An 18,636-nucleotide genomic window follows, 5' to 3' on the forward strand; every position below is an offset into this window, starting at 1 on the left:
CTATATTATATTTTGGACATTGACCTTAAAGCTTTTGATGGTACTTATTGAGAGAAACTTTCCTACTACTTTTGAGAATCACACTGACATACCATGTCAATTCCAATATGCCTGACATTTTTACTTCTGATTTTTAAATTTAAGTACGTCCATGCCATGGTGTAAACACATCCTCCAAAAATTCATGTGTTAGAAAGAAATTTTTTCCTCAATACAGTGTGTTGAGAGATGGGACTTTTGGGGAGGTGACTGGACACTGAGGGCTCTGCTTTCATGAACAGATTTTCCATAAATATATTAATAGATTATGATAGAAATGGTTTTGTTATAAAAGGGAGCTTTCTCTGGTTTGCTTGTTCCATGCTTTCTCCTGCCATGTGATACCCTCTACTATGTTAAATTTTGGTAGTATTATGTAACAGACTCTAGTCCTTGAGCATGCCAGACAACTCCACCATGTTATGATATAGCCAGAAGCCCTAATCAGATGCCAGCAACATGCTCTTAATTTTTTAGACTCCACAGCCATGAAAATATATCTTTTTTCTTTAGGACCTGATCTTAGGTACGTTGTTCTAGCAATAAGAAACAAATCAGACACTCCCTGAGCTAAGCTAATGCTTTCCACATATCTGATTTTCATAATACTATATTATTTAATTAGAAACAACAAACAGGTTATAAAAACTCCAGTAGGTCCTCGGTCGGGGATTTAGCTCAGTGGTTCTGCCGCCTGCCTTGCTAAGCGCAAGGACCCAAGTTCGATCCCTGGTAACAAAAACACAACTACAACAGAAAAAGAAACTTCAATAGATCCTTTTTACCAGGGCTTACTAGCAAGTAGCAATAATAATAATGATATTTTATTAGAGTACCTTTTATATGTCAGGCATGTTTCTAAATACTCCTGGATTAACTCATTTAATACTTGTAACTATAAATATTTCATTTTACAGATAAGATCATTAAGGTAGAACGAAGAAAGTGACTTCTTTAAAGTCAGTATTCAGCTGCTAAGTGGCAAAGCTGGTATGGTATTTGAACCCCAAAAATACCATAATTCTGGAGTCTACAGTTTACCATACTATTATGAACTTTCCAGAAATGAAAGTTCAATAATTAATCATGTATTTTTTTTAAAACTGCTGATTCAAATGTATCACTGCTGCTATTTTAAATATTTGTTTTCTTATTTTCTTATTTACTTATTTATTTTCTTGGTACCGGGGATTGAACTCAGGACCTTGCGTTTGTGAGGCAGGCAGAAGCACCAGTGAGATAAATTCTCAGCCCTGTTTTCATATTAAAAAAAACAAAAGACAAAAAAAGTGTCAGCCATCCCTACCTCTTAGCACCATTCCTCTTAATCCATAACCACACTTTAATGAATAGACCCCCCCCACCCCCGGGCCACAAGTAGGTGCCTTTTGGCTTAACAAGATTCATATGTTCCTGGACATAATGGCTCAGGATTTGACAGGTGACCTAAGTGGTTTAAAAATGGCTGAGTTTGTGACCTCCTGCTCAGTATTGCTGGAAGATAAGCATTCCTTATGGATATCTGCTGTAATTCACAATTTCTAATATCAGTATCCTGATAACAATAAGAAGATCCAGTGAAAAATCAAAGTGAGCCTTTAATGAAATAAGCAAGTTATTCCATCTTTTAACACTGAAGTCCACCCTATCTCTTTTGGACATTCAGTGATGAGAGCCAAAGTGCCCTTCTTATAATACCTCCAGCCAGTTTGAACTAGCAATCCTATTTCATGAAAACTAAAGCATTCTAGCTGATTACAGGGATTAAAAGGTTTCTTCTCGCTAGGTTTCATCTTTCATTTACAAGCAATAGAAAAGAGGACACTAAAATTGTTAATTGTGATGACATTTGAAAGCAGCAAGTAATACTTGATGGAATTTCATGAAAAAAAGCATTTTCAATGTCAGCCAAACAATCTTATTTTAATTTAAAGCTAAAAGAAAACCTAGCATAATTTGAAACTGTTTAAGAAAAAAAAACATGGGAAATATCTACATAATCTTTCATTTATGGGTATTTAACCTTTTAAAATATATTTCAAGATGAAAATTTATAGTCTCTCAAAAATAAATGCAATTATTCCTCATAAAATAATTTATCTTATTAGGATTAGTATCATGATAGTGTTTTTGGAAGCACACAGGATCTGTTTAGTTACTTAGTATGAATTAAAATAACTAGAATTTGGGAGAATAAAAAAACCACAATTTTATGTCTTACATCATTATGAAAATACTTTGAAAAGTTCCATTTATATATTTTGCCCTCTTAAAAATTAGTACCCCCCACTACATGATAATAGGAAACAGGTTAACTGTGTGGTATTGGCTTTAGTGGAGAGTGTATTAAGAAAACCAATCTAACAGGTAAATACTAAAATGAAAAAGAACATGTTGTTTCAAATAATTGATAAATACTCAAGTACTTAAAAGCTGTTCTCAACTGAAGGTACAGTGGAGAGAATATGGCCATTTGGAAATGGCTTGGGAGTTTTGAGTTTACAAGACTGGGGAACACAGAGACATTTACCAGGTATGGGCCAGGAAAACTGACCTTCCTGTAATTCACGGAAAAGTCCTACATAACAAAACAAAACAAAACAAAAAAATCATTCAAAATGGCACTGAAGCATCTACTAAAAAAAATACCAGAATAGAAAGGATAGTAGACAAATGTATAAAAAAATGAAAACCAGCATTAAATACCAGCATCTACTTCATATTAACTATGCAGAAAATACGTGCTATCGGAACTTAGTCAAAGACGTATGAAAGAAGACGAGCTACCGTGTACTTTCACAGATGACTGGGAAATAGAGAAGAGGAAGACATTTCAGAATTTTGAAGAACAGTATGGGTCCATTTTATTGACTACATTAGGAGATCAAATGAGGACAGACTACAAAGACTCATATTTAGGTGTGGATCACTTTAGGAACAGGAATACTTTCTGGTCACAGTTTTCAACCCTACCTAAAACTCCTGGCATAGCACAGTGGGCCTGTCTTCAACTTCACCCCTATCATTCATCAACTCCTACCCCCAGATTCTAGAAACACAAATCTATTCATGTTGTCCTAAATTGCTACTCTGTGCTTCTGCATCTGACAGTTTTACCTCCAGACTACCCTTTCCTCTATCTGGAGGAACATAGCATAAAAACAGTTCCTTGTCTTTCCAGAACATGTTCTGGAAACCTTTTCTTTTGTTTTTTGTTTTTGGTACTGGGGATCGAATTCGGGTGCTTGCACTTGCAAGGCAGGCAGCAGATTCACTGAGCTAAATCCCCAGCCCTGTTCTGGAAATCTTAATCTTTCCTGGGAAGTTTTTCCCTGTCCCCTGCTCTCAATGAGCGACAATCCCCTCAGGGTGAGAACGCATTTACTACTGTACCTCCTAGTACTTTCTGAGATCATTAAATACATACTGCTCTATGAGTCTGCCAACCTGTTTTCCCACTGGCTGAATTGAGATGAAAATTGGTGACTTATTGGCACATAGGCAGTGGTTTTCATCTGCATTTGAAACAGCCTCACAGTTAATTCTGACATGGATTCTAAATTAAAAACCACTATGCACAAAACTAGTACTATTATTGTGTATTTCAGATATGGTAATAGGCACAGAGAGGAAGTAACTTGCCAAGAAATCTCCCTTTCACATAAGAGTTAATTTTGTTATGGTTAATACAAATGTTTAAAAATATTACGTATAAGTCTTTTTTTAACAAGTAAATACACAAGAAGACTCTTAATGAGAAATACTTAAAATAGATATTTCTAATTGCCTGAAAGGTAGCAATTTCAAACTAGCAGGGAAAAGAAGATGGCTTTAATTTTAGGCCTTGGAAGGAGCACACATTTGAGAACTTTATACACCGCAAAGCCAGGAGGTAAGATGACAAAGTTTATCAACTGGCACTCTGCATCTGGCCCATGAAGGTATCTATGATCTAGTGACTACTGTGGACATAGAGGTATTAATATTTTGAGTGGGTTACCGTTATGCTAAAATCACGTTTTATAAAAATGCATCTATGGGCTGGGGATTTAGCCCAATGGTGCCACTTCCTGCATTGCAAGCACAAGGTCCTCAGTTCAATCCCTGGTACCAAAAAAACAAAAAAGTATCTAGGAACAGAATGAGTGACTGAAGTGAGGAGACAGCAAAGGCAGAGATAGCCCTTAGGTTCCTTCAATAGTTCAGAGTGAGATAAAAAGGGCCTGGATAGGTGAATGTAGCTGATAAATGCTGTATCCAAAGAAATGACAGGAGAGGGACATATTCTGGAGGCACATTACCACAAAGGGTCAGACGGTGTCTGAGAAAAGACTTCTCTAAGTCTATCGGGTCAGGGACTCTACAATGACCAATGGGGCTTTCTACATTCACAGTGCTGCTTTCTATTGCCATGGAAAGGTACATCCTTTGTGATGCTCTGTCACTAGAACCCCCTACCATCATATGGATGGCTGCAGTAAATAAAGGCCTCACGAGGGAATCATTAGGCTTCTATTCTTTCACATGGTTTTCCTAAGTCTTCGCTGTTGTTCTAAAAAACTTTCCATCAAACTATATCAAAGCTGTAATAGCAAAGAAACCACAGAGCTAAACATTTCAATCAGTCAACAAGTTTGTACTGAGCACCTATTATGTAATCCCCCAAATCTCACTGCAAATCCACTTGTCTATGACCACAACCGCTAAACCCATCATTTCATTTTCCTTTGTTCTTTTCTAAAGTCAGTTTGCAGCAAAGTACAAATTCATTCCATTTATAAAGATACAGTGTTTGTAAAAATCCTGTCCTTTATAAAGTGGATTACCAAACATAACCAAGGAAAAAGTTCTACTGACATCAATAAAGGGGTTGGTGGGTTATGTCACTGCAATATAATTAGAATGGTATAATTATATATAAAGAATAATAAGAATTTTTTTTTAATTTGTAAAAGATTTGTTATTTCTTTACAACAGGGACATCTAGTGGCTAGCTTCTTAAACAGGACTAGGGCTCTTATATATTAATTCATACAGTCGTTTAGTAATAGGCATACTTCTACCATTTTAATTTTCTAAGCATAAAAGAAATGCATACAGACTTAAAGAACCCAGGTCAAAATGACGGGTTGAGAAGTTAAAAATGCAACAGTTCTAATGTGAAAGTGGGACAACCGTGAAGAGAAGAACTGAACACTGAAGTCATGTGGAGACAAACAGGGGAGAACGGAAGGCAAAAGATTTGAACCTAGAGTTAATCTAAAAGTACAGGCTGAGTGTTCCTAATATAAAAATCTAAAATGTTCCAACATTTAAAACTTTTTGAATGTCAATTTGGTCCATTTCAGATTTAAGGTGCTCGATGGATAAAATCTATGCAGATACCCCCAAACCCCAAAAATTCCAACTAATTCAGTTAAGAAATACTCAACTAAGTTTACTGACAGGGATCCCTCAATTAAATTCCTTCGTCCAATTGATAAGCTGAAATGTATTCCCTCTGCACTTGATCTCTGACCAAAACAGGCAGGAAAATGAAATGAGGCACTTTGCAACCACATGAGACATTTTATCTAAGAACTACTAATACAGTCACCAGGTTTGATACCTATGGTTTCTACCAGCAAAACACTATATACAACTGAAAGAGTGTTAGATGTGGATAAAAAACATGAAATTTAAAATTTATGTATTTACATGGTAAAAAGCACAAAAAACTCCAAAACTGCTTCCTTTCACTCAGTTTCCCTTGACTATTTTTAATATTCCCAGCTCCCAGGACCACTAGTCCCCAAAATTTCTTTTAAAAATTACCTAGTCTGTGGTATTTTTGTCACAGCTACAGAAAGATACCTTTGTTAAAGGTAACAACTATTACCCCTTTATAATATAGTAAGCAGTCCCTCTAATCAGTAGTTTCACTTTGTTACTATGGTCAACTGTGGTCTGAAAAATACTACATGGAAAACTGCATAAGTAAACAACTTATAAGTTTTAAACTGCTCACTGTTCTGACTAATGTGATGAAATCTTGTGCTCTTTTGCAAAAATCATCCTTTTTGCCCATTGTATTCACCCCATATATGCTACCCATAAGTCAGGGAGCAGCAATCACAGTAGCTACTGTGATCAATTATCACAGTATTGCAGGACTTGTGTTTAATAAGTGGTCCTTGTTTTAGTTAACAATGGCCACCAAACTACAAGAGTAGTGAAGCTGGCAATTTGGATTTGCCAATGAGAAGCCATAAAGTGTTCCCTTAAGTAAAAAGACAAAAGTCTTGATTTAAGTGAAGAAAAAATCATATGCTATGGTTGCCAGAATCTAGGAAAAGAACATATCTACCTATGAAACTGTGAGAAAGGAAATCTGTGCTAGTTTTGCTGTTGTACCTCAAACTGCAAAAGTTATGGCCACAGGATGTATGAGCTTAGTTAAGACGGAAAAGGTATTGTTTGTGAATGGAAGGCATGATAGAAAATATGTTCTGACAGTACTGCGCTGCACCAGAAAGCATTATACCTCACTTCCATTCATCATGTAGGCACTGTATCATCTTGCATCATCAAAAGAAGAATGAGCATAGTACATAAAGTATTCTGAAAGAGACCACTTCTGCTAATCTTCACTATAGCATTTTGTTATACTTTTTCTATCTCAACACTAGTTGTTATTACTAATCTCTCACTGAACCTAATCTACGAGTTAAACTTTACTATGGGGATATATATGTGTATCATGTAGGCACTGTATCATCTTGCATCATCAAAAGAAGAATGAGCATAGTACATAAAGTATTCTGAAAGAGACCACTTCTGCTAATCTTCACTATAGCATTTTGTTATACTTTTTCTATCTCAACACTAGTTGTTATTACTAATCTCTCACTGAACCTAATCTACGAGTTAAACTTTACTATGGGGATATATATGTGTATGTGCATATATATGTATACACATGTATACACACACACACACACACACACACACACACACACACACTATATGTAAAGTCTAGTACTATTTGTTGGTTTCAGGAATCACCTGGAGGTCTTGGAATGAGTTACCTGTGGATGACAAGAACTACTGCATAAGCATATATGTATGTGAATCTTATTTTTCACACAATAGTCATATGGTTTTTATATCTATCCTTATTCACTTATTGATTTTGGCAATCATTCCATATAAATACATTTAAATTAGGAAGGCATGACAATGACTTCTTTCTTCCTATGTACTTTCCTTCTTATCAGACAATCCCTAGGAGTGGAACTGTTAGGTGAAAAAGTCTGCTTTTCTGATCTGCCTGTTTCCTACTACTGACTTTTAGTTTTGCCAGTAGGGTGAGTACTTATTTTAAATATTTAGAGAAACATGGCAGAGAACATAATCCAAAAATTCTGTCAGTTGCATATATTAACAAATCCTGGAGAAAAATAACAAAGAAATCGAACCTATCAGGAAGCAAGAGAAGTGTCTAGAGGTCAAGAGGAATGAAGAATTGAAAATCACCTTGGAAAACTAAAGCTATCTTTACCCTAGAGGCCTTTGACAATCTTGATAACCAACAAGCTTTTCTTTCAAAAGCTATGGGTGACATGAAACAAGGTGTTGGGCTTATATAAGCTGGAGACCTCAAACTATATTCAATGTAAGACCAGGGAGGGGATAAAGCAGAAAAATCCCATCCACTAGTATAGGCAGATGACAAGGAAATCTACTGACCTTGGATTGGTGTTTTAGAGAGAGGCAAAGAGTGGTGAGCAGAAGCAAGAAATTTTAATTGAGAATGTGTAACTGTAGCTTTCTCAAATGTATGTATTTGGGCTTCAATTACAACTCATACAGTTTGAGAAACATCATATGGAGATATTAAAGAGGGTTCCAATGCCAAGTGTGGTGGCACATGCCTATAATCCCAGCACTTGGGAGGCTAAGGCAGGATGATTGCCATGACTTTGAGGACAGCCTGAGTTACATAGTGAGTTCAAGGGTTAGGGTACACTACAAAGAGAGACCCCGTTTCAAAAACCTAAAATTAAAAAAAAAAAGAAGAAGGCTCCAGATTGGCGCCAATAAGTATCTGGCATAAACAAATGCATACCATCTTCTACATAAAGCCCTACAAGTAATATTAGCAATAAAACAAGGAAAGAAACCGTCATAACCAGGAATCATAGCAAGAGCAGATAATAGGGCTAGAATTCCAAGAACTTCAAATACTAAATTCACACAAGTAGTGTTATGAATTACTGAAGAGAAAAATGAAGTTTAAAACATAATATATACAATTAAATTTGGGAAAGAAACACGGTTTCTAGAAACAAACAAAAAACCCGTGAAACAAATATAGTACACGGGCTAAAGATGATATTAATTAAACACACAGGAGGAAAGAAAGTGATTTGAACAATACAGCTAAATAAATTGCTAACCTTGTAGCAAAAACAAATAAAGAATTAAGATAATTCATTAAAAATTTCCAGAATTATCATAGTTGATTGAAAAACACATCAAATCCCAAGGAAGATAAATAAAAAGAAATCACACTAAGACATATATCATAATGAAACTGCAGACAAAGACAAAGTGAACTTCTTAAAAGCAACTGGAAATGAAAAAAGAAAAACTATCTAAATAACAATGTTCTTAGAGCTGGGTGTGGTGGCACATTTCTGTGATGCCAGTATTTGGCAGGCTCAGACAGGAGGATTGCTGAGATTCTGAGGCCAGCCTGGGCTACATAGTTCAAACCCAGCCTTAACTACATAGTGAGACCCTGTCTCAAAAACACCACAAAACAAAAACAAACAAATAAAAAGAAAACCAAACAACCCCCACCCCCCCAAAAACAATAATAGTCTCAAATAGTGGTAAAATAAATGAGAAAACAATAACTAAACTGGTAATAAAATAAGTATCAATTTAAGATATTTTACATGGGAAGGAATTGGTTAGAAGAGATTATCTCTAGAGAGAAGAACTAGCCGGGAAAAATATAGGGTGGTGATAATGTAATGCTCTATATATAGGCAGGGACCAGGTCATACATATATAAGTATCTGTCAAAACTCAGCAAATGTATGCTTGATGCAGAACTATTCAGGGATCAGCTTAGTGATGCCTACATTTACTTAAGGGTGCACATAAAAAACTTAAGTGAAGGATAAACATGGAATAAAACACTGTAGAGTACAATGTTAATGACAGAATCCAGATGGCAAGTATAGGGGTACTAACAGCAAATTTCTATTTTATGCTTGAAAGTCTTCAGGAAAAATTCAATAGGCAAAACTGATCTGTAAGGATGGAAGTTAGTGATATAGTTAACTATGGAAGGAGGTGTAGGTAGATCCTGGGGTTCTAGTAAAATACTGTATTCTTTCTTAAGCATGGCACACTCATGATGTGTGTGTGTGCTTTTTTATGTATTTCCACTAAAATAAAAAAGACTGAAATAAAGATATTTTCAGACAAGGGCTGGGGATTTAGCTCAGTTCTTCGGTGGCCTGCCTTGCAAGCGCAAGGACCTGAGTTCAATCCCCGGTACCAAAACATTTAAAAAAAATAAAAAAAAATTTTTTTTTCAGACAAAAACTGCTCTGTAAATTATACTTTGGGTTTCTCAAGAGAAAAGATGTGATCTTTAAGCTTGAGTGTCTGACTTATTTCACTTAACATTATTGTCTCAAGATGCACTCATTTTTTTTTACAAATGATTCAAATTTATCCTTCTTTATAGCAATCTGATACTTCATTGTGTATAAATAACACATTTTCTTTATCCATTCATCTGTTGAGGACATAATGGCTACTTCCAAGATTTTGCTATTGCGAACTGTGCTGGTATGCAAGTTGTATTAGTTTACACACCCAGCAACAATGTAGACGGGCTCCTATTCCCCCATAACCTCAAAAGCATTTAGTACTGTATTTGATTTCTTGATAGCTGTTTTTTCTATTTTCAGATAAAAACTGAAAAACATACTCTTTGTCAGAGTTCATTACTGGAAACCTGAAGAGAGGAGAAAAATGACCCTAAAATGAAGGTATGAAATTAAACAAAAATCCATTTGGACATTCTTCAGTTTTGTTCCAGCCTTTGGAAGACCTCCTTAATTTTTGGACCCTAAGAAGAACTGTTGAAAGGGTCATAATAACACCGTTCAGAAGAAAGGAACAGAGCTTAAGTAATCAAAAACATGTCCCTCTTAAAATAAATACATCAGTGTACAAAGGAGAGCTATAAAATGCTAAACATTTTATAGTAGAGGGCATTAAAGATATATGTTCAATGATCAAGCAAAGTTAAGAGTTTGTGGAAAGGTTCTGAGAGTTGACAGAGAATGAAAATGTGTAAGCTGGATTGGGCACAAAATCAAATCACTGAAGTCAATGTAAAACGAGAAACTCTCACAGAATGTAGAGTAAAAGACAAAAAAAGTCAAGACGAGAAAATTGAAGAAGCAGGGAGAGACCTAGAAGGCTGGTCTAGGAGACGCAAATCTGTGTAAGAGAAATACCTGACATTGAGACCAAAGCAAATGAAGCTGAAATGATAATCGAAGTAATTGAAGAAAATTTTTGAGTTGAAGAAAAGGGTATGCCTACAAGTCGAAAAGGCTCACAGGGGAACTTCTCTTGAAATTCTATATGCCAGGAGACAATGGAACGATACTGTTATCTTCAGTTTTATTTCATTGTTTTATTTTTTATTAATTTCTAGCTTTTATTAGTACAGGCTTGCAGTATATAATAACATACGTTGTGGGGAGTTGGTACATGTTCATAATACATCTTAATTCTTACCCTTCCCTTCCCTTCTCTGCTTCCCTCTCCATCTCTTGGTCCCCTTCTTTTTTGCAAAAGTTCTATCTCCCTTCTTCCTATTATCTATCTTTTATTTTGCCTTTATTTTAGCATCATCATTCTCAGAGCAAATATTTATACTTTCAATGAATTCCAATCTATCAATTTTTTCTTTTATGGGTTATGCTCAGAACTCATCACCTAAGCCCAGGTGACAAAGATATTATCGAGCATTTTCTGGTGAGCATCTGCTGGATGCTATCTTCAGTTTTAAGGAAAAGTAGTTTTGAACCAAGAACTATATATCCTGCCAAGTTGTTACTGTATGAAACAACTGAAGATATTCTCAGATACCCAGAGGTTAAAAAAGTATACCAACCAAGAACCTTCTGAACTGAAAAATTTTCTCAATGATTTACAGCAGCCAATAGGGAACATGAATTAAAAATAACCCAAGGCTGGGTGTGGTCGCACATGCCTGTAAATCCAGAACTTGGGAGGCTGAGGCAGGAGGATCATCACAAGTTCAAAGCTAGGTTGGCTACACAGTGAATTCAGGAACACCCTGAAATACATACACAGTGAGACCCTGTCTCAAAATAGCAACAAAACAAATAAGTCCCTAAAGACCAGGGAGGCAACTGTATGAAAGATATGATGGTAAGTGTTAAGTCAGTAAGAAGCACGAAGTCTAATTGTTTTATTAATGCCATGTACTATTACAGAGAAAGGTGTACTCTATTATGCTAAATACACGTAAAGTAAGTGCTTTGTCACTGTGGACAGGACAAGTAAAGACATTATAAATGTTAATCTAACAAAATTGAAACATGGTACAGATTTATTTCCCTTGTTTAATTACAGAAGAAAAAAGACAGCAAATCTTTCCATAATGTTAATTACAATTTAAAAAGAAAATTTCCAAAGCACTAGTTGGAGAGTGGTAGAAAAAAACCGTTTGATATACTGAATTAGAAATGATAGTTACTATAGTAGTTCATATAAATCAATATGTCATTGAGTTGTCATAGACAAAAACAGAATTTATACATTCCAAGTTTTGAGAATTGAAAAGAAGTGAAAAACCAAGAAAAAGTAGAAAAAGAAAAACAGTGTAGTATTACAGTTAGCACAAGAGACTGATAGAGGTAGAGATGAGTTGTACTGGAAAATTAATAAGATCTATATTGATCCAAAACATCTCTGATCCAAGATATTCATATTTGTACAAAACAAAGGAAAAAGGGGTTTCAAGATAATAAAAACTCTTTAGGTCATAGAAGTAGCAAATTTTTATTAGGCAGAAATAAGGATATTATAAGATTTCAGTATTCTTCCTATAGATTTTCCATATTTTTTTCAACAATTTTTGATTAGCAGTAAGTGGAAGTGAACATAAAGTTATATGACATACGAAAAGATACAGGATCTATTCTAAAAGAGGTACTATTTTAAGGAGGTATTCTGCAATCTGCTCTAAAATAAACAGGGGACCTTTGTTTTGGATTAATTTTCAGTATCATCAAACTCCCATATTTTTAATAGAAAATGGGAATCTGGTTTGTTTCAACTTAGTCCTTTAAAATTTACCTCCATTAAATGCATTTTTTTACTTTACACAGTGGTGATATGACTTAATCAATGAAAGTTTAGAAAAATTCACATACTACATAATTTGCATATGATTTTAATAGACTTAGATTCATACTGGCCAAAAACTCCCACCATAAAAGATGCCTGGGTTAGAATGAATGTATTCTTCTAAGGTACCTATTATGTCTCCTACTATTTATAGTAAACTTGTTGATAGTTCCACAGGAACAATTACACATTAAACTTTCTTCATATGGGGGTACTGTGCGTGTGTGTGTGGCACTAGGGCTTTCCCACTGAGCTATATCTTCAGCCCTTTTCTCTTTTATGTTGGGCAAGAGTGTTGCTAAGCTGCTAAATTGCCCAGGCTGTGTGGGAACTTGTGAGCCTCCTAACTCAGCCTCTCAAAATGCTGGGTGCCAAAACATCTGGGTGAAGCAACTTAGTTTTCTAAAACTACCTTTCAGAGGGCTAGAAGTAAAGCTCAATGATAGCAAGTACAAGGATCTGGGTTTGATCCCAAGCATAAGGAAAAAAGAAATTATAAAATAGTATAGCATAACTTAGGACATATACTAACTACTAAGAGAATACTCTTAGAAGAAACTTTTTCCTACATACATTCACACATGTACAGAGAAATTAAAAAGTTACACTTATCCTTTTTAGTACTGAGAATTTGCATAACAATCATTCTGAATGGTTTCCTTCATAAGACAAAACACATTTTATACTTGAGAAAGCATCAGCCAGTTACTCTAAATTTCAAACAGTTTATGTTAATTTCTAAATATTTTAAGTTTCAAAATATACAGAGGAATCATCTCAAACTTGACAAATCTAAGGAATTACTCCACTCTTGGAAACTAACTAGGAAAAGGAAAACCACTCTTACAAATAATTATGTCTGTTTTGAAACATACAAATTAAAAAAAAAAAAGCATCATCTTCTAGTTATATAGCATCTTATGAAAAGGTGGAAATTCTATTAGAACAATGATTCTGATAGCCCATTTTTTTTCAACTTCTGGAATAGTAAGTTGGAAAAAGATCTTGATGCTTAGCTAGGCCAAACCCTACATCAACATGAGGCTCACAGGGTGTAGTACCACATGCCTGTAGTCCCAGCTATCAAGGAGGCTGAGATAGGAAGATCACTAAGCCCAGGAGTTTGAGATTAGTCTGGGCAGCATAATGAGGCACTGTTTCAGAAAGTAAAAATAAAAATAGGGCTCAGAAAAAAGAAGCATAGTGATACCTTGGTTGTCAAACTCAATTCATTCCAAATTTTTGTTTCAACGTGGAAAAGTTTGAGAAAAGAACATATTTTTCCCACAAGGAACAACAGAAAACAAAATAATTGGTTCTGGGGCTCCAAAATTATACTTACAAATTCATTTTTCCAGGACTTTAACAAATTTTGCAATGATTTATCTTTATTATTTATTTATTTGGTTTTTTTGAGACAGAGTCTCACTATGTAGTTGAGACTGACCTGGAACTCACTATGTAGCCCAGGCTGGTCTCAAACTCACAGCAATCCTCCTGCCTCAGCCTCCCCAGTGCTGGGATTACAGGCATGTGCCACCACGCCCAGCTTCAATGATTTATTTCTTTAACTATCACGGTTCTGTTTTCCTTTTACCTCCACTGCTAGTATCACTAAATCTCTTTGGACCCATGGTTATATTTTACATAAATTAAGTGCAAAAAAAAAGCACAATGACAAAAGTTTTAATGCACTAACACAGGCACTGTATGTTGTGTGAGCAAGCGTAGTATTTAGACCAAAACAGACTTAGACTTTGTGTCTGCAGTGAGATTTGAGGTGTGATTTACTTGACTTGTATAGATTTTTTTCAAATTGGATATTCAGTTTGACTTTTGCATATGTGCTGCTGAAGCAAGCACTCAGTTTGACTTTTGAGTATTGAGCAAAGTTACAAAAATCTAGGGGATTTTTTTTTCCAAGCTCCATTGTTCCAGTAGTGGGAAGGTCAAGCTTAGAGCAGTTTGACAGTGAGGTATCACTGTAATTCATTTAAGACCACAAAATTACTATGAGGCTGATGAGGAAGTACCTGTACAGGTTTTCTGACTCTATATCTAGAATCTTGATTTCTAAAAGATATCATGCAATATTGTGGTTGGTTAGTTATATAGTTTAGTTGTCCCTTGATATAGGTGAGGAATTGATTCTAACAGACCTCTCAAATACTAAAATTTGTGGATGCTCAAGTCCCTGGTATAAAAGACACATTATTGGTATATAACCTATGCACATCCTCCCATCTTAGATTTGTAATACCTAAATAATCTAAATAGTTCTTTTGCTACACCTTATAGGGAATAATGACCAAAAAAGGTGTGCACATGTTTAGTACTGAAGCTGAAATTTTTTCTGAAGCTGGATTTCAACCTGCAGTTGGTTAAACCTACAGATGTAAAATACACAGATATAGTGGGCATCCTAGTTTGGAATCCTATTCCTCTCTGTACTCCTAGGGCTTTGTGAACCTAATATTTTGAGAGAGCAGCAAACTATTCTGCATGGTATTATCTGTACTCAAGGTCCCCTTTAATGTTTTAAAAATCTCCTCTTCAGCCGGGCGTGGTGGCGCACGCCTGTAATCCCAGCACTCGGGAGGCTGAGGCAGGAGGATCCTGTGAGTTGGAGACCAGCCTAGGCTATATAGTGAGTTCCAGGTCAGTCTCAAAAAAACAAAACAAAACAAAACAAAAAATCTCCTCCTCCACTCAACTTTTAAATGAACTATTGTTTAGAATTCCAATGTAGAAAGGATAAGAAAAACTACATTGCTTTTAACAGTGCAGCGCTTCTTCTAGGACTCATTACTTTGTCCCTAAAGCTTCTGAACTACTTTGACAGCATCTCAGGTCTCCAAGGAACAGTTTTTATTTCTGCTGTTGGGAGTGTTCTAGCTTCTCAAACAATTAACATCACTAGAGGGCCTGTTAGAAATACAGAGCTCCAAGCCAGGCCTATTAAATTGAGTCATATTAAGATGCCTAGGTGATTTGTTATACATACTGACATTTGAAGAGGATATTCTCAAAGAATATCAAGAAAATACATACATTGCAATTTTTATTTATTTGTTTGTTTATTTTGTTACCGGGGCTCAGGACCTTCCTTACCTTTGGGAGTCAGGCGGGGGCACCACTGTGCTAAATCCCTGGCCCATGTACCCATTTTTAATAGTCATATGACTTGCAAGTACCAAACTTAGCTTGTCATTCAGGGAGTTTAAAATTCACATTTTGTGTAGGAATGCTCTACAGCAAATCTAACTTTAAAGGATGCTCCCGACCGGGGCTGGGGGTGGTGGTGGGGGGACAGGACACAACAAAACCCTGACATACTAATTTAGAAACATACCTCTTATCAAAAAATGTTGAATTCTCTTTCCTCTTAGTAAATCCATTGGGTAGAAGTTTTAAATTAATACCTTGCCTTCGGGCACGATTTTTCATAAAGTACATCTAATAAAACAAAATAGATAAATTAATCTTAAAATGCTTTACAATTCAGAAACAAGTAGAACTGTGTTGAATAATAGTTAAGATTTACAGTACCAAATATTTATGTTTCACAAACAACTCAAGGCAAAATTTCATTCAATATTTACAAAAATACTGCGAGATATGTATAGTCATACCCATTTTAGCAACAAGAATTAATGCAGTTCCATCATCATATAGCTATTTGTGAAAGACACATCCTATATTAAAATGCAGGTCCATCAATTCCATAGCCTGTGCTTTTAACTGTCTGGTTTGTAAGACAAAGGGAAGAATATCAGAGATATTTCTCTTTTTGGGGGCATGCTAGGGATTAAACTCAAGGCCTTGTAAATGTTAGTTAAATGTTCTATGACTAAGTTACTATATATCCTTCACCCTATAGCTTTTCTTCTTACATTTGTGGGTTTTATACCATAGTTAGCCATATACTGCCTGATTTTATTACTAGACAGATAGCTTACTCAAGGGAGGAACCACAGCATGTCCTGGTACAAAACCTAATTAAAGAAGCCACTGCTGTGGGCATTACAAAATTGGATATGAAAAACATCTGGCTCTATTATGTACTACTCCACTAACCACCACTGAATCTCAATTTAAAAAGGGGTAAACTTGTAGGATACATAAGAGAAATTTATATTCTTGAATGTATATATTAAGAACTATATATTAAGATTAAAGAAGTACAGTATATATATATTAAGATTCAACAATAACCTAATCATGTATCTTGAGGATTTTTAGAAAAAGAATATCAAAATAAACTAGAACAAAAACAACAAAAGTGAAAAGGACAAAATAGAAAGGAAACATGAAACAATTGAATTAGAAAAAAACAGAAGACACAAACAATATCATAAGTGAAATTACAACTACTGAAGATATGTAAAAGAGTGTTATGAAGAACTTTCAACAAATCTGAAAATTTCAATCAAATGCACAGATTTTTTACAAAAAATTAAACCTATCAATGACTCAAGAGACACATAGAACCTGAACAGTCCTGTAAACAGGAAAAAATGTACCTCGGTGGAACAAATTGCATGGCCACACTGGTTCAATGATAAATTTTTACAAACTCCCAAGGAAAAAAATTTCAGTATTAGCCAATGTGTCCAAAACAAAACAGAAACCATCCCAACTTTAAGAAACTGAAGTCCTGTTGATACAGCACCCTAAGGACATCAAAAAGGAAAGATCAATTCTATTCATGAACAGAAATAGAAAACAAATGGATTGATAATGTATGCACATGTGTAATACAACTGAATTCTGTAAAGTATAAAAAGCACAATAGATTATAATAGCAGCCCATGCAAACTTAGCCTAAAATATAAGATGAATTAGGATTACTCATTCTTTCAGAGTATGATGGGTTAAAAGGAAAAAAGTGAATATTAAAAAGGTAGCTGATAAAATATAACCCCCATTCATTATAAAATTTATTATCAAACCAAGATTAGAATTTCCTTAATCTAATAAATTAGGTCTAAGAAAAAGAATTCACGCAAGTTTGCCTTCTAACATCAAGGAACAAGTTGAAAACGTTCAGAAGAGTTAACATAGCCTGAAACTAAATACTAAACATTTCTAAACACTGACATAAACCTTTTCCTAAAATCGTGTGGCTCATCACTGTATCTACATTTTTTATTCAATCAATGTGGCTTTTGTTAAACCTGGCTTTCATTCTGGGACTGGGAAATTTGTGATCAGTCCCTTGGTCACTGAATTTCCAATGAGCCCTTCCAGTAGAAAGTACCTCACCAGTGTTATTGCAACTTATTATTTTCTTTATTATCTAATTGAGTTTATTGGTACTTTTTAAGTATACAGTACAGTTACATTCATCATTGGGATCTTATACTTTTACATACAGATCTTGGTTCTCATTTTTTCCCCATACCTCTGCCCTCCCTTTACCCCCTCCACCCTCCCCTATTTACAAAGACTTTGTTTCCAGTTTTTCCTTTTCTCATATTTTTCCTTGTCTCTTATTTCCTTTCCCCTACTCTTGCAACTTACTAACAGAAGAATTAATCATACTGTGTGTGACTCCAATGGAAGAGAACTATTAGAAACTTGTGACCTGTTTTCTCCAGATTTTGTCTCAGACATTTTCCCTTTCCTAATTTTGTTCTATATCCTTTCATGTTAAATTTCAGCTGTGAGTACAATTGTACGATGTGAATCTTTCTAGAGAATCTTCAAACCAGAGGTGCTCTTGGGAATTTTCAACATAGGTATCTTCTATTAACACTACTACTTGATATTGAAACAGAGGTCTTTGTTATTTCAATAAGCCAAGAAGAAGAGAAAAAAATAAAGATTTGGAAGAAACAAACTGGGGATTGTGTGAGTCTATAGATAAGGTACCGGGATAAATTTTAATATGGTTGGTTACTATAAAATAACAACAACAAAAAACTCATTTCCATGTGGAACGAAGAAAAAGAATTAAAAATCAAATGCTAAGCTGGGCGTGGTGGTGCACACCTAGAATCCCAGCAATGGGGAGGCTGAGGCAGGAGGACAGCTGTGAGTTCAAGACCAGCCTGGGCTACACAGTGAGTTCCAGGGCAGTCTCAACTACATAGTGAGACCCTGTCTCAAAAAAAAAAAAAAAAAAAAAAAAAAACTTGTTAA

At 35.2% G+C, this 18,636-nt stretch overlaps 1 protein-coding gene across 1 annotated transcript in view; it reads right to left on the bottom strand.

The window, feature by feature from the left end:
- Znhit6 (zinc finger HIT-type containing 6) overlaps window positions 1-18,636 on the bottom strand; it is a 54,118-nt gene that overhangs the window by 30,225 nt on the left and 5,257 nt on the right. Inside the window, exon 5 of the mRNA XM_010636701.3 lies at window positions 15,845-15,948. Within this exon, the coding sequence (XP_010635003.1) occupies window positions 15,845-15,948 (104 nt within the window). The remainder of the gene's footprint in view (window positions 1-15,844; window positions 15,949-18,636) is intronic.

Source organism: Fukomys damarensis, unplaced genomic scaffold (assembly GCF_012274545.1).
Source record: "Fukomys damarensis isolate Sample0158 unplaced genomic scaffold, DMR_v1.0_HiC HiC_scaffold_33, whole genome shotgun sequence".
Classification (NCBI taxonomy): domain Eukaryota; kingdom Metazoa; phylum Chordata; class Mammalia; order Rodentia; family Bathyergidae; genus Fukomys; species Fukomys damarensis.